This window comes from Patella vulgata, chromosome 4 (assembly GCF_932274485.2).
Source record: "Patella vulgata chromosome 4, xgPatVulg1.2, whole genome shotgun sequence".
Taxonomy (NCBI): Eukaryota; Metazoa; Mollusca; class Gastropoda; family Patellidae; genus Patella; species Patella vulgata.
In genome coordinates, this window is record NC_065882.2 from 47,176,955 (window position 1) to 47,190,327 (window position 13,373).

Here is a 13,373-nt window from a genome sequence, read left to right on the forward strand (position 1 = left end):
AAGAATATACCTGCACATCTGCGGTTTTGCACAAACTGCCCTCAACAGAAAGTTGAAAATGAGTATCATTTTCTCATTGAATGCAACCGCAAGACAATTGTTTATGGGGCATTTGAGACCCAAATCTATCCATTTTCTTTCGAAAACATGTTTAAATATAAATATATAAAAAGTAATAGGATATTGCAATAGAAATCTGTGCATAGATTGCCAAATAAATTGGTAATACTAATGCTATATTCCCGAGAAAAGAGCGAAAAGAATCAGTATCTTGTGTGAATGTTTCGTGATGTGCCAAACTATCGTTGCCATCATTTTAGTTTACCGTTATTCGAAGTGCGGTTGTCCGGATTGACACTGGTGTAGGCCTAAGTGCACATCCTCGATATCTTAAATGCCAGAATGTGTGTGTCGCAGTGTAAATGGTGGTAATATCCGACACCAGTGTGTGAGTGTGGGAAGAATTTTGAAACAATTTTTCATTTGTCACACCACAACCCACTCATTACCATTATAGCGCAATAGCCCAGATAAATATCCTGTTTTATCTAAATAATACTCAAAACAACTTTCCCTTTACTAAACAGCGTATTAATACAAACACATACTTTATGTATCCCAAAACAGCCCGTGGGCAATGCTTCTTTAGTATTATGGTCAGTAATCTGTTTTCTTTGCTATTAATTAAAAAAAGAAAAAAAAGCGATATAAATATAATTGATAAATCGGAGTTGCTGTAGGAACTACTTTATGCGAATGACAGTAAGTGGTTGTGATGAGTCAAGGCGGGAGAGAAGAAAACCAGCTGAAATGAACGTCCACTCAACAGTAGAAGAGGTTTGTTGTGTAGTACACAGGACACGAGTCTACTACAAGTTCCATAATGGCAGAACTTGCCATTTTTCTGTGCCTCCTATTATTTAAGTCAGTAGAAAGTGTGAACAGTAATGAAACGTAAGTATTTTAAAATTTATAAAAGATTTTGAAATTATTTATCAACTTCGAGAATAGACAAAAAAAAAAAAAAAAAAAAAATTATATTACGGTAAAAAATGTATTTATTTTACTACTCAGGTTTTAATTTTTTCAATGATTTTGCATTATTAGTTTAATTGAATTGTCAATGCTAACTGAATTATTTCATTGTTTTTCATTGTTTATAAAAGATTTTGAAATTATTTATCAACTTCGAGAATAGACAAAAAAAAAAAAAAAAAAAAAAATTATATTACGGTAAAAAATGTATTTATTTTACTACTCAGGTTTTAATTTTTTCAATGATTTTGCATTATTAGTTTAATTGAATTGTCAATGCTAACTGAATTATTTCATTGTTTTTCATTGTTAGTTAAATTGAAAACCGTTATTTTATCGTCAATCAAAGTTTGCAACACTTTCATAGTCTATAAGAATAAACAGACCTGATCTGCAAATATGCTGACAGTAGTGGAAGTGACAGGTGTTGTGCATAGGCAGCATATTCTACTTTTTGTTTCTTATAAATAGCTAACAGTTCATTTTGATTTTATATTGTCCATTCCCATGATATTTTTATCTCCATTCTAAATCAACTTATTTAAAGTAGCCCATTTTAAAGTATATTATTGGTATTAATGATAACCATATTACAACTACTGTGAAAAATATATTTGTTGCCAAAAACAATCTTATGAGATACTTCATTTTTAACTTACAACAAATTTTAGAGAAAGCCGATATTATTAATGATACACCACTCATATTTTATATACAATTAGTAAGTGATTGAGCTCTAGCAATGTACACAATGTTCTTCAGCAGCAGGTTCTCATAGAAATGGCAAACCACTGGTTGACAATCAGTAATAATAATGTTATCGGTATTTAATTTTGTCTTATGCAGTTTGTCTTTAATGCGTTTGTTTTTTTTACTGAGCATCAGAAACATAATAGACTTCCAGATAAAATATAATTATAATAGATAATAATAATAATAATAACTTTATTTAGATAACCTAATTATGCAGTAAGTTACATAATCTAAGGAGCACACATAATTATATTATAGGCCTAAACTGAATTTCCAAAACAAAGCATAAAGAAGTTGAGGTTGTATAAAACAAAGACTACAGATTATGTTTTATTGGTACATGTAATTCATTCTCAGAGAAACTCAAGATAATACAAATACTATTCCTTTATTTTTGCATTTCTAATAAAAAGATATTACCTCACCATGTGAGATGTCATATCATCTTGAAAATTATTTATTTACTAATCCAGGAAGACCTACATGTAGAGTAAAGTTCTAAAACATGTTACTCTTTGTCGCATTTTATTTAATTAATGGGTGATGCTTCATAAGAAAGAGAGTCCTAGAATTTTGAAAGATGGAAGGAAGAATTTTACGTTCTTCTTTGATTATGTACATGTATGATAGACATGTAACTTGCATGTGTCTTTACACTGTAGATAACACTATATACATTATATATCTACATGAGTACATATTATATTAGAATACTAAGATAAGAAGTTATGTAATTTGCGGTTAAAACCCAGTATAGTGGAGAAGCTAATAATTATTAGGATTAATGTCTGTGATTATTAGTGGTAGCAATGATTTATCTTGTTAAGCTGTTAATAAATTTAGCAGACGAACTCAAATATTTCTCTTCATGTTGATTATATCAGAAAAACAAATTCAGTGTAATAGAAAATGGATATCTTGAAACTTTTTATATTCTTGCAATTCAAACACACAATCTAAAGGTCAGGTTTGTTTTTTGTCATAAGATATTTATCACATCACAAAACTTGTGGATGGGCAGACTACCATAACAATTAAAGATCAATATTATAAAATATCCAATACAAGAAATATGCATCAAGTTATAACAAAAATAACATTAAAGGCGTGAAACCTTGATTTATGTCAAATTAGTTAACTATCAACTGTTAACCAAACAATTGGGTATTTCTCAATCTGATTAAAATACATATCTATATTTCGTTTCGTTTTTTATACTTTCGATGGCCTACACTACATGGAAATCTGACCGGTTGTAGTGGGAGGTCACGTCAGAGGTCATACGAGCGGCTTTTTACCCTGTGACGTCAGACATTGATTAATCAACCAGTACCATTGACGTTTCTAGTGGTTTACACACAGTTCGGTGCATTACACGCCAAGAACTGGGCGTGACAGACTGTTTCATTGGCTAATCCCTCACATTAACCAGAACGCGGCTAATATAACAACTCTTCCAGATCCTAGTGTTGTGAAGACAAGTAAAACGAAATTTTTAACTATAAAAAACGAAACGAAATAGGATCTGTGTTTTAATCAGATTGGGTATTTCTCAGGTTTAGCATTAATTTTTTTCTACAGAAAGATGTTCACAATCACATCAAATGTAATTAAATTGCCATATTTACTTTTCACTTTTTTGAAAGGGTCTATTTTGTGAATAGAGTAATTGCCCATCAGCAGCTGTATGATTATAATGAGTAACTGAAACTTTTGTAAGTCTGCTGGTCTTCAATATGATCAATCTGATTAAAATACAGATCTGTATTTCGTTATGTTTTTTTTTTATATACTTCCGATGGCCTACACTACATGAAGATCTGACCGGTTGTAGTGATAGGTCGCGTCAGAGGTCATACGAGCGACATTTGACCCTATGATGTCAGACATTTGATTAACCAATCAGCATTGATGTTTTTAGTGGATTACCCACAGTTCCATGCACCACATGCCAAAAGCTTGCTGTAACAGACGGTTTCATTGGCTAAACCCTCACATCATCCAGAACATGTCAATGATAACAACTCTTCCAGATCCTAGTGTAGTAAAGACAAGTAAAAGAAACAAAATAGGATCTGTGTTTTAATCAGATTGCAATTATGGTGAGAGAATTAGAAATGGTGTCTTGAGATAAAACTGGATATCTCTTAATGTGAATTGTATGGTGGCTGATAGTGGCCATGTTAAATCTCGCCCTTTTCATAACGCGACAACACGACATCACGACAGTATTGACGCAATCATACGACACTTTATTCTGTCGTATCATCGTGTTATTTTTATCGTAACGTCGAGATGTCGACTTATTGTCCTAGTCTCTTTCTACAAGTCACAAAAATACAGCTGTACTCATTACATCATATATAGGCCTAAGTAGTAGATTTGATAAATATAAAAGAGATAGTAGGAAAACGTTGATTAATTATTTGTTTTCTCAAAATAATGAAACATTTTGTGTCCACAAGTGAATTATATTTGGTATTATATTTAAAAAATCTAGAATTACAATAGCAGGACCAAAGTGAGTTAACTAAGTTAATTCCTTGAAGAAAAAGTGGTGTCGGGAGGTATCACACAAGTAAGCATTCATTGCCATGTGTACGACACCCACCAATATTTATAGATGACTGGAGCGATAGTTTAAAAATGATTTCAGAAGACAGGGTGGGAAGGGGATTGTAAAAAAACCAAATCGGGTCACATTCTTTAAAATCACAGCATTATCATAGTGCAGCACGTCACCCCAATAGTTGCAGGAGTCTTTTTTTTTTTTGAATGAGGTGGAGAAAACGATTCACAGCCTGTCATTGAATCAACTGGCGTGGTTTTGAATCCCCGGTTGTATGTGACAAGGTGTAGGGTCGCCTGTCAAACCTCGTGGGTTTTCTCCGGGTCCTCCGGTTTCCTCCCACTGCTAAAGACCCCTACGCGCAAACGATTTATTGAAATAAAATTAAACCATATGTTAGTCCCGAAATGACCTAATTTGTGTCGAGTGGACGTTAAACCCCCCTCTCTCTCTCTCTCTCTCTCTCCCTCTCTCTCTCTCTCTCTCCCCCATTTGACATCACTAATGGGATTGAGGCCTAGATGAGTAAAAATAGGCCCAGTAATATCTTCAACTATGAACACACTCTAAAAGCCTCATACCCCCCCCCCCCCCCCACGTCACCCAAATGGATGCAGCGTTTTTTTATGAGGTGGAGTAAACGATTCGCAGCCGTTATTGACCTTATCGCATATAGGCTTGCATCCGTTTGACATCACTGATGGGATTGGGGCCTAAATGAGTAAAAAAAGGCCAAGTAATATCTTCAACTATGAATACACTCTAAAAGCCTCATACCCCACCCCACGTCTCTTATTTAGTTTTACAAATAATTCCAGAATCAATAAAATGGTATCAATGATGTTTGATACAACTGGAAAATAATATGTCAAAAATTGATTAAACATGAGAACTATTATTACATATTGAATCCGTATCAGTGATAACGTACATTTACTCAATATGTTCCTTCCAATGGATCATCATTTAACATGAAACAAGGAAAGCAGCGATCAAGAAAAAGATTTAAAAACACACACATTTCAATATGACAGTAGTGATTCGGTCATGCATTTACATTCGAGAGTGTCATGCTTTCTTTGAAAGTAATGATTGTGCCAAATTTGAACAAAGTCAGTTTACATTCGCGGCCTATAGGTAGAGTGTTGACAGATCAAACGTACAAAAAAACAAAGAAAAAACCAGACCTATAAAAATATATTTCTAAAACTCTTTTAATTTTGAAATAATATTGTTTTCGCGTGTGCTAAGTGTTTCAGCGAATACATGTAGTTACAGAAAGGGTCTTGTAGATTAAGACTATAGCGCATGTGCAGTTTCAAACTTCCGAGACGACAAGTCGACAAGTCGATGATACGACAAAACCAAACTGTCGTATCATCGACTTGTCGACTTGTCGTCTCGGAAGTTTGAAACTGCACATGCGCTATAGTCTTAATCTACAAGACCCTTTCTACAACTATTCGCTAAAACACTTATCACACGTGAAAACAATATAATTTCAAAATTAAAAAAGGTTTAGAAAATATATTTTCATAGATCTGTTTTTTTTAAGGTGTTATCTGTCAACCCTCTGGTATAACTACAGACTGCGGAACTAGATGTTCAAATTTGGCATAATCATTACTTTCAAAGACAGGATGGCATGAAATGAAATGAGATGGAGTTTAACGTCCTACTGTTCTCTCCTAAACTGGGCTAAAGACGACGGGCATACGCCATACAGTGTGCTATGAGGGAATTTTGCCCGGGAAGCGGCGCTACGGCCCGCTCTTATATCGAAATCCAACTGCCAAGGGATCTTTTACGTGCACGCCAATGTGTACACGGGACCTCGGTGTTTCGTCCCATCCGAACGACTAGACAGCTGTCATTGTCAGGCCCTCCGTCCCGCATCACTGACAAGGGGGAACCACGCCGGTAAATCTTGATGAATTTTGTCGGCCAATGCAGGGATCGAACCAATCTGTGAAAAAAGTCGTCTAATATCTCTGTAAAAGATGACTGTTTTCAACACATGCAATCACGTCACGCGGTGTCAATCATTGGACCAATGGCGCGTGCATTGTTTATATAAGACGTAACTGCTTCGGGTAGAATGATGCCTTTTACTCATTTTAATACCCATTTACGCTACATAGGAAATATTTTTTACCTACAAATACTTCAAATGTCTTTATTTATTTTTCTAATACATAAAAAAAAAATTTTTAGAATTAAATTTGTCGGAGGAATAATGTTAATATTGGGGACTCATTAAGTCGCATCGATGTCATTCTTATCAGAGGCCTAGCGAATATTCACTTCTGATCAGTGTGGGATCGAACACCCGACCTCCAGGCTAGCTAGCCAGCGTCTTGCCCACGTAGCCACGCGATCCTCTGAAAGGATGATACTCTCGGGTGTAAATACATGACCGAACCAGTACTGTCATATTGAAGACGGGCATACGCCATACTATGAGCGAAATTTTGCCAGGACAGCGCACTATGGCCTACCATTATATCGAATTCCAACTACCAAGGGATATTTTACGTGCCAGGCCCTCTGTCCAGCACAACTGACAAGACCTCGTCGGAAAATCTGGATGAACTTTCTCGTCCAATGAAGGGATCGAACACCCAGCTTTCGGGTTACCGAACCAACGTCTTACCTGCCTAGACACTGCGACTCCCCCGCAAAATATCAAGCACCAAAAACAATGGATCGAGGCCTAGATGATTACACACTATGAAAGCCTCATACGCCCCCCCCCCCCACGTCTCTTATTTTGTTTTACAAATAATTTCAGAATCAATAAAATGATATCAATGATGTTTGATACGACTGAAAAATAACATGTATAGCATTGATTAAACAACATAGGTAGTAATGAGAAATATTACATATTGAATCCGTCTTAGTGATAGCGTAGATTTACTCAATACGTTCTTTCCAATAGATCATCATTTAACTTGAAACAAGGGAAACAGTCGATCGAAGAAAACAGATTTTTTAAAAAAAAAAAAACAGGTTTCAATGTGACAGTAGTGCTTCGGTCATGCATTTACCTCCGAGAGTGCCATCCTTTCTTTGAAAGTAATGATTGTGCCAAATTTGAACAAATTCCATCTAGATTCGCGGCCTGTAGGTAGAGTGTTGACAGATCAAATGTAAAAAAAACAGAAAAAATAAAAACCCCAGACCTATAAAAATATATTTTCTTAAACTCTTTTAACTTTGAAATTATATTGTTTTCACATGTGCTAAGTGTTTTAGCGAATATTTATAGAAGGGTCTTGTAGATAAAGACTATAGCGCATGTGCAGTTTTAAACTTCCGAGACGACAAGTCGACAAGTCAATGATACGACAGTTTAGTGTTTTGTCGTACCGTCGTATCATCGACTTGTCGTGGCGATAAGTCGATGATACGACAGCACGACAAAATAAGGTCGATGATACGACAAAATCAGACGATCTTACGACAGTTTGTTCTGTCGTAAGATCGCCCGATTTTATCGTAAGATCGTGTGATTTTGTCGTGCCGTCGTATCATCGACTTGTCGACTTGTCGTCTCGGAAGTTTAAAACTGCACAGTGCACATGCGCTATAGTCTTAATCTACAAGACCCTTTCTATAACTATTCACTAAAACACTTAGCACATGTGAAAATAATATAATTTCAAAATTAAAATAGTTTTAGAAAATATATTTTTATAGGTCTGGGTTTTTTTTACGTTTTATCTGTCAACACTTTACCTACAGGCCGCGAATCTAGATGGACTTTGTTCAAATCTGGCACAATCATTACTTTCAAAGAAAGGATGACACCCACAGATGTAAATGCATGACCGAACCACTACTATCATATTGAAACTTGTTTTTTAAAATCTTTTTTTCTTCGATCGGCTGCTTCCCTTGTTTTCAAGTTAAATGGTGATCCATTGGAAGGAACATTTTGAGTAAATGTATCATTGATACGGATTCAAAATGTAATATTTACTACCCTAAATGTATCATTGATACGGATTCAAAATGTAATATTTACTACCCTATGTTGTTTAATCAATTTTAGACACATTAATTTCCAGTCGTGTCAAACATCATTGATAGGGGTGTGCGTAGGGGACTTTCGGAGTGTGTTCATAGCTGAAGGCAATGCTGGGCCTATTTTTAATCATCTAGGCCCCGATCCCATTAGTGATGCCAAACGGATGAATATGTGATAAGGTCAATAACAGCTGCAAATCGCTTTCTTCACCTCATAAAAAACCTCCCCTGCACTTATTGGGATGGCGTGCTACACCAATGCGGTGATTTTATGTGGTCTGATTTGAGGTTTTATATAATCCCCTTCCCACTCTAATAAAATAAATTGGAAATCTTCTGAAATCGCTTCTAAACTATCGCTTCAGTAATCTATAAGTATTGGTGGGTGTCGTACACGAGGCAATGCATACTTGTTCGATACCTACCGACACCACTTCTTATTCAAGGAATTAACATAGCTGACTCACTTTTGTCCTGCTATTATGATTCTAGATTTTTTGAATGTAATACCAAATATAATTCAATTTTGGGCGCAAAATGTTTCATTTTTTTTTAGAAAACGAATCAACGTTTTCCTATTATCTCTTTTGACGAGTCTTATTTATATGTATCTATGTATATGTATCTGATGTAATGAGTACAGCTGTATTTTTGTGACTTGTAGAAAGAGACTAGGACAATAAGTCGACATCTCGACGTTACGATAAAAATAACACGATGATACGACAGAGTTAAGTGTCGTATGATTGCGTCAATACTGTCGTGATGTCGTGTTGTCGCGCTATGAAAAGGGCGAGATTTAACATGGCCACTATCAGCCACCATAGAATTGCTATATGTGTAAAGTACAATCATGTCCAATATATATAAATTTGAACTTGAAGTACTTTGAGTATTTCCTGATTATGTATGGGTCAATGACATTAGTTTTCCATGACTGATTTAATTATACCCGCATGTACGACCAACTTGCTGCAGACTTTTACCCTTGCTAGAAGTTATGTTCCACCCACTTGAAGAAATTGCTGCTAGAAATTATGTGCTACTGACTTGAAGCATTTGTCCTTGCCAGAAGTTATGTTACACCTACTTGAAGCAAATTGCTGCTAGGAATTATGTGCTACTGACTTGAAGCTTTTGCCCTTGCTATGTTCCACCCACTTGAAGAATTTGCTGTTAAAATTATGTGCTGCTGACATGAAGCAATAAAGTAGCCCTTACTGGATGTTATGTCTTGCCAGTTGGTATTAGTACTAATCCCATATCTAAAACTGGCTTCAATTTTAATCATTTCACCATATTGTCATTGGATATTTTTGAAAATTAGGACATGGATTCCCACAAAGTTTACTTCAAAAGACAGAATGTGATATGAAACGCATATTGAAGTTGAACAAAATATTTTTTGTACTTTTTGTCACCACCCTTGTACAATATGACTGACTAAAATAATTCAAATTTGAAGCTGTTCTAGGAAAATAACTGCCTACTAAAACTATTTTTAGCAGAAATATTAGATTTAAGAATAAGATAAAAGATATCTGTGACAAAAATAAGATAAAGAAAATATCTATGACAAAAAGTTGGTGGGAATGACGACCAAGGTTCCACTGTTAAATTTTTCATACAACAAAAGTAAGGTCAAGATGGTAGAGCTATTTATTATTAGTCCCCTACTCTGTCATTTTTGTTTTCTAGAATTTTTTTTATAACTTAGCTTTGGGAAATATAGTACACCGAAACCGATGAATATAGCAGAGTTACAGATCAAGTTTGCGTTTTGTATGATTCTGTAAATAGTTATACTGAATCGTGAACCTTTGTTAGGTTAAATATTCAGGTATTTAATTTAAGGTTGGTACATTACAGTATTTTGCAGAATTACAGATCAATTTATTCTGTCTATATGCAATTGGATTACCTGTATATATTCATAGGAATATATTAGAACATCAGCCTTGTTATATGCATGCATGGTAAAAGTTGTTTGTGTCCAGTACATGTAGATGCTTGTTAATTTATTTTCCTAACTACCTTTATGTTTATTTTAACATAATAACATATGGCAGACATTTTTTATTACTTTAAAAGGAGACTTCTTGAAATGTTTTCTGGAAATTTTGGTGTAGATAGAAGCAAAGTGTTAGTTTTCTCTTCTATTGATTTTTGCTCCAAATAATGATCTTTAATTCTCCTATATATCAAACAGTTAAAGTGCTTGTGTTGTATTATACTGATCTTGATGTCTGCTGGGAGTCAATTTGCTGGGAAGAGATTACCAGTTGTCTCCCAGGGCTTGTCTTTCAGAAAGGATTGATGAATTCATTCTAATGCCTTACCTCTATACAAGTATAGTAATTAGCAGTAAATCTATTGATATTTATTTTACGCAAGGCAGGTGGTTAACTGTATATAGCTCAATCTGTTCAAGTCTATATTATACTATAGATCTATAGAACAATTAGAATGTATAAACAGCGATTAAATGTTATTGTTCAATAACCAATGGTTTATAACAGGTTTCTATCTGATCAAATATTGATGTTGTCTGGTCAAAAAAGCTATACATTTTAGTTGTAAAGGTCATGTAAATGCTGAATCAAACGGATGAATTAAGGAAGTCTCGGACCCTGGGAGCAGGGGCTCAGTGAGAGCGATGCAATGACGAGCTTTGCGTCATGGTTTTGGGTTTTTGCGCCTCCTTGAGTTCTTGTGCTCCTTGCAAATGGCAAAAAATTATGCGGTTTTAATGTGGTTTTCAACATTATAATCATAATCATAATGTTTAACCAGTGTCAAACATATACTGTGGGTCAGATATGCTACAAATCTCTAGCATGTTCCACACAGCCCAATATTACCTGGTGGCTCTGGGAGGCCCCCTCCCTCCCCCGCACACACATATAAATATTATTTTTTGGGACCCATAAGGAACTTGTTCCACATGCAAAATCATGGGTCATCACGCCCCTGCCTGGGAGCGTTACTGTCAGGGAATTGCTTAGAGAACTGACCTGTGGTTACATAAAGTTTTTGAAATTTTCATTTAATTTTTGACGCTTTACAGTTGTTTCTTTTTTCGTCTGAGTTAAATCAGGGAAACCACTTTGAAATGGGTTGATCCAATGTCTTATCTTGAAAAGTCAGCGTCCATGGTCTGTATGATGCAATTTTTGTTTCAATATATTAATCGAATGTAAATCAACACATCAAATTTAATGAAAGTGATAATTGTTTAAATTTTTAGCTCAATCGGAGAGGTTGTAGCCTTTTTAAGATAAAAGTTTTAACTTAGCAAAGAATGAGTAACACCTAAATTTTTTATTATAAAATGCTACTGTTCTTGCTCGGTGTCCTTTGAAGATAGGTAAGGTGTTAAGAACATCATTAGATGTTCTGCATTCTTAGACAGGGATATAGAAATATAAGTCACATTGCAGATCCAACAAACTGGACAAAAAACATTAAAAGTACATCAATTATGTAGACCATTCTTTAAAGTGCTTGGGGGCCATTGTATAGAGTCCTGTCTCCACCATGATTGGAATGTGTGTGTAGCTAGTTATTAAATGTGGTTTATCTCTCACGTATACATTTGTCTATTCTACGTCTTATTTCCAACTGACACTTGACATCATTCTTCAGAATCAATTACTAAAATCTGCAATTGTTGACGTGATCTGTATATTATACAACAGATGAAATCATAATGAATCTCTTATGTGTATCCATATTTTTAACATTGTCATTGTGAGATAGTAAAATTCACCAGCAGTTTTGGTTTTAGTTTCTTAACTCTTTTGACTGATACATTATATTTCTATAATGGTTATAATACATAACTTTAATCATAAATCTAATTCAGTATGCAACAGTATCATATAAATGTTGAAAAGTTTCCGCCAGAATTATTAGTTGGTAATGAACAATTTCCCCTTAGATATACACAGATAACTGTAACAAGTGGTGTCTAGTACAGTGTCCTCAGTTGACTTATTTCTCAGCGTATTCTAGGAAATAGATAAATTTATTTTGTGCTACTGTGAATTTAAGGTAGTGATGTATTTATACACTATAACTATATTCTAATTGAGTTCGTCTTCAAAACAATGACAGGGATCATTCAGTATAGTAATCGATTTAGTTGGAAAAAATTCTCCATTCCAGTTAGACTGACATTATAGTATTTTTTAGTGGTAACAAAAGCAACTACACGATTGAAATCCCTCCTTACATGTTTTCTCTTAACATTTCTAGGGACACTTGACTCAGTACTCAGTAATAATACCTGTACCTAACAACCGCTGTTTCAAGTGGGGTCCCATAATTATGTCAGGAGTAATGCCTAAATGTCCAATACACAGTGCAGCACAGACCATTCAAAATTCAACAATATTTTTATTGTTTGATGCTTCCAGTGCCAAAATGAGCCCGATTTTGATGATTCTGAATGTACCAAAAAATTAGAAGGTATATGTACAAATTGGTCTATAAGAAAGACCCCATGTCAGTTGAAATTTGAAGAAGAGTTGGAGAAATATTGCACATTAAAGATACATTATGGGAGATTTTAATAGAGAGTTGGCCATTCTTGCTATAACAGTTCAAAAATAGATGATGAAAGAAGAATATATTGAAAATTTCAGTCAAATTACTTTATTCTGAACAAAGTTATCACCATTGTAATTTTTGACTAGAAATAGGAGTCAACTCTCTCTTCACCTTTTCCGAGAATGGACGATCGTTTGATTGACAAGCGTTAACTCCACCTACATAATCTCGATTATCAAGTAACGTTTTCAATGGCTGTGGTGCCGTTAGCCTATTTGGTTTGAGACGGGGTTGCAATTCAATTCGTATCACATTTATTTTTACTACAAATTAAAAACAAGACTTTCAATATATAGATAAGAAGCGAAAGTTTGAAAGGAATGGACCAAATTAATGAGGCATAATTATAGCCGACTTCTTGTTAGCCTGTGTG

General features: G+C 34.7%; 1 protein-coding gene across 4 annotated transcripts in view; it reads left to right on the forward strand.

Moving 5' to 3' along the window:
* Window positions 1-797: 797 nt before the first annotated feature.
* The window catches only part of LOC126817602 (murinoglobulin-1), a 62,866-nt gene continuing 50,290 nt past the window's right edge, over window positions 798-13,373 (forward strand). For all 4 annotated transcript variants that reach the window (XM_056100115.1, XM_050544683.2, XM_050544682.2 and 1 more), the window contains exon 1: window positions 798-954. In XM_056100115.1, the coding sequence (XP_055956090.1) occupies window positions 884-954 (71 nt within the window). In that variant the 5' untranslated portion in view covers window positions 798-883. The remainder of the gene's footprint in view (window positions 955-13,373) is intronic.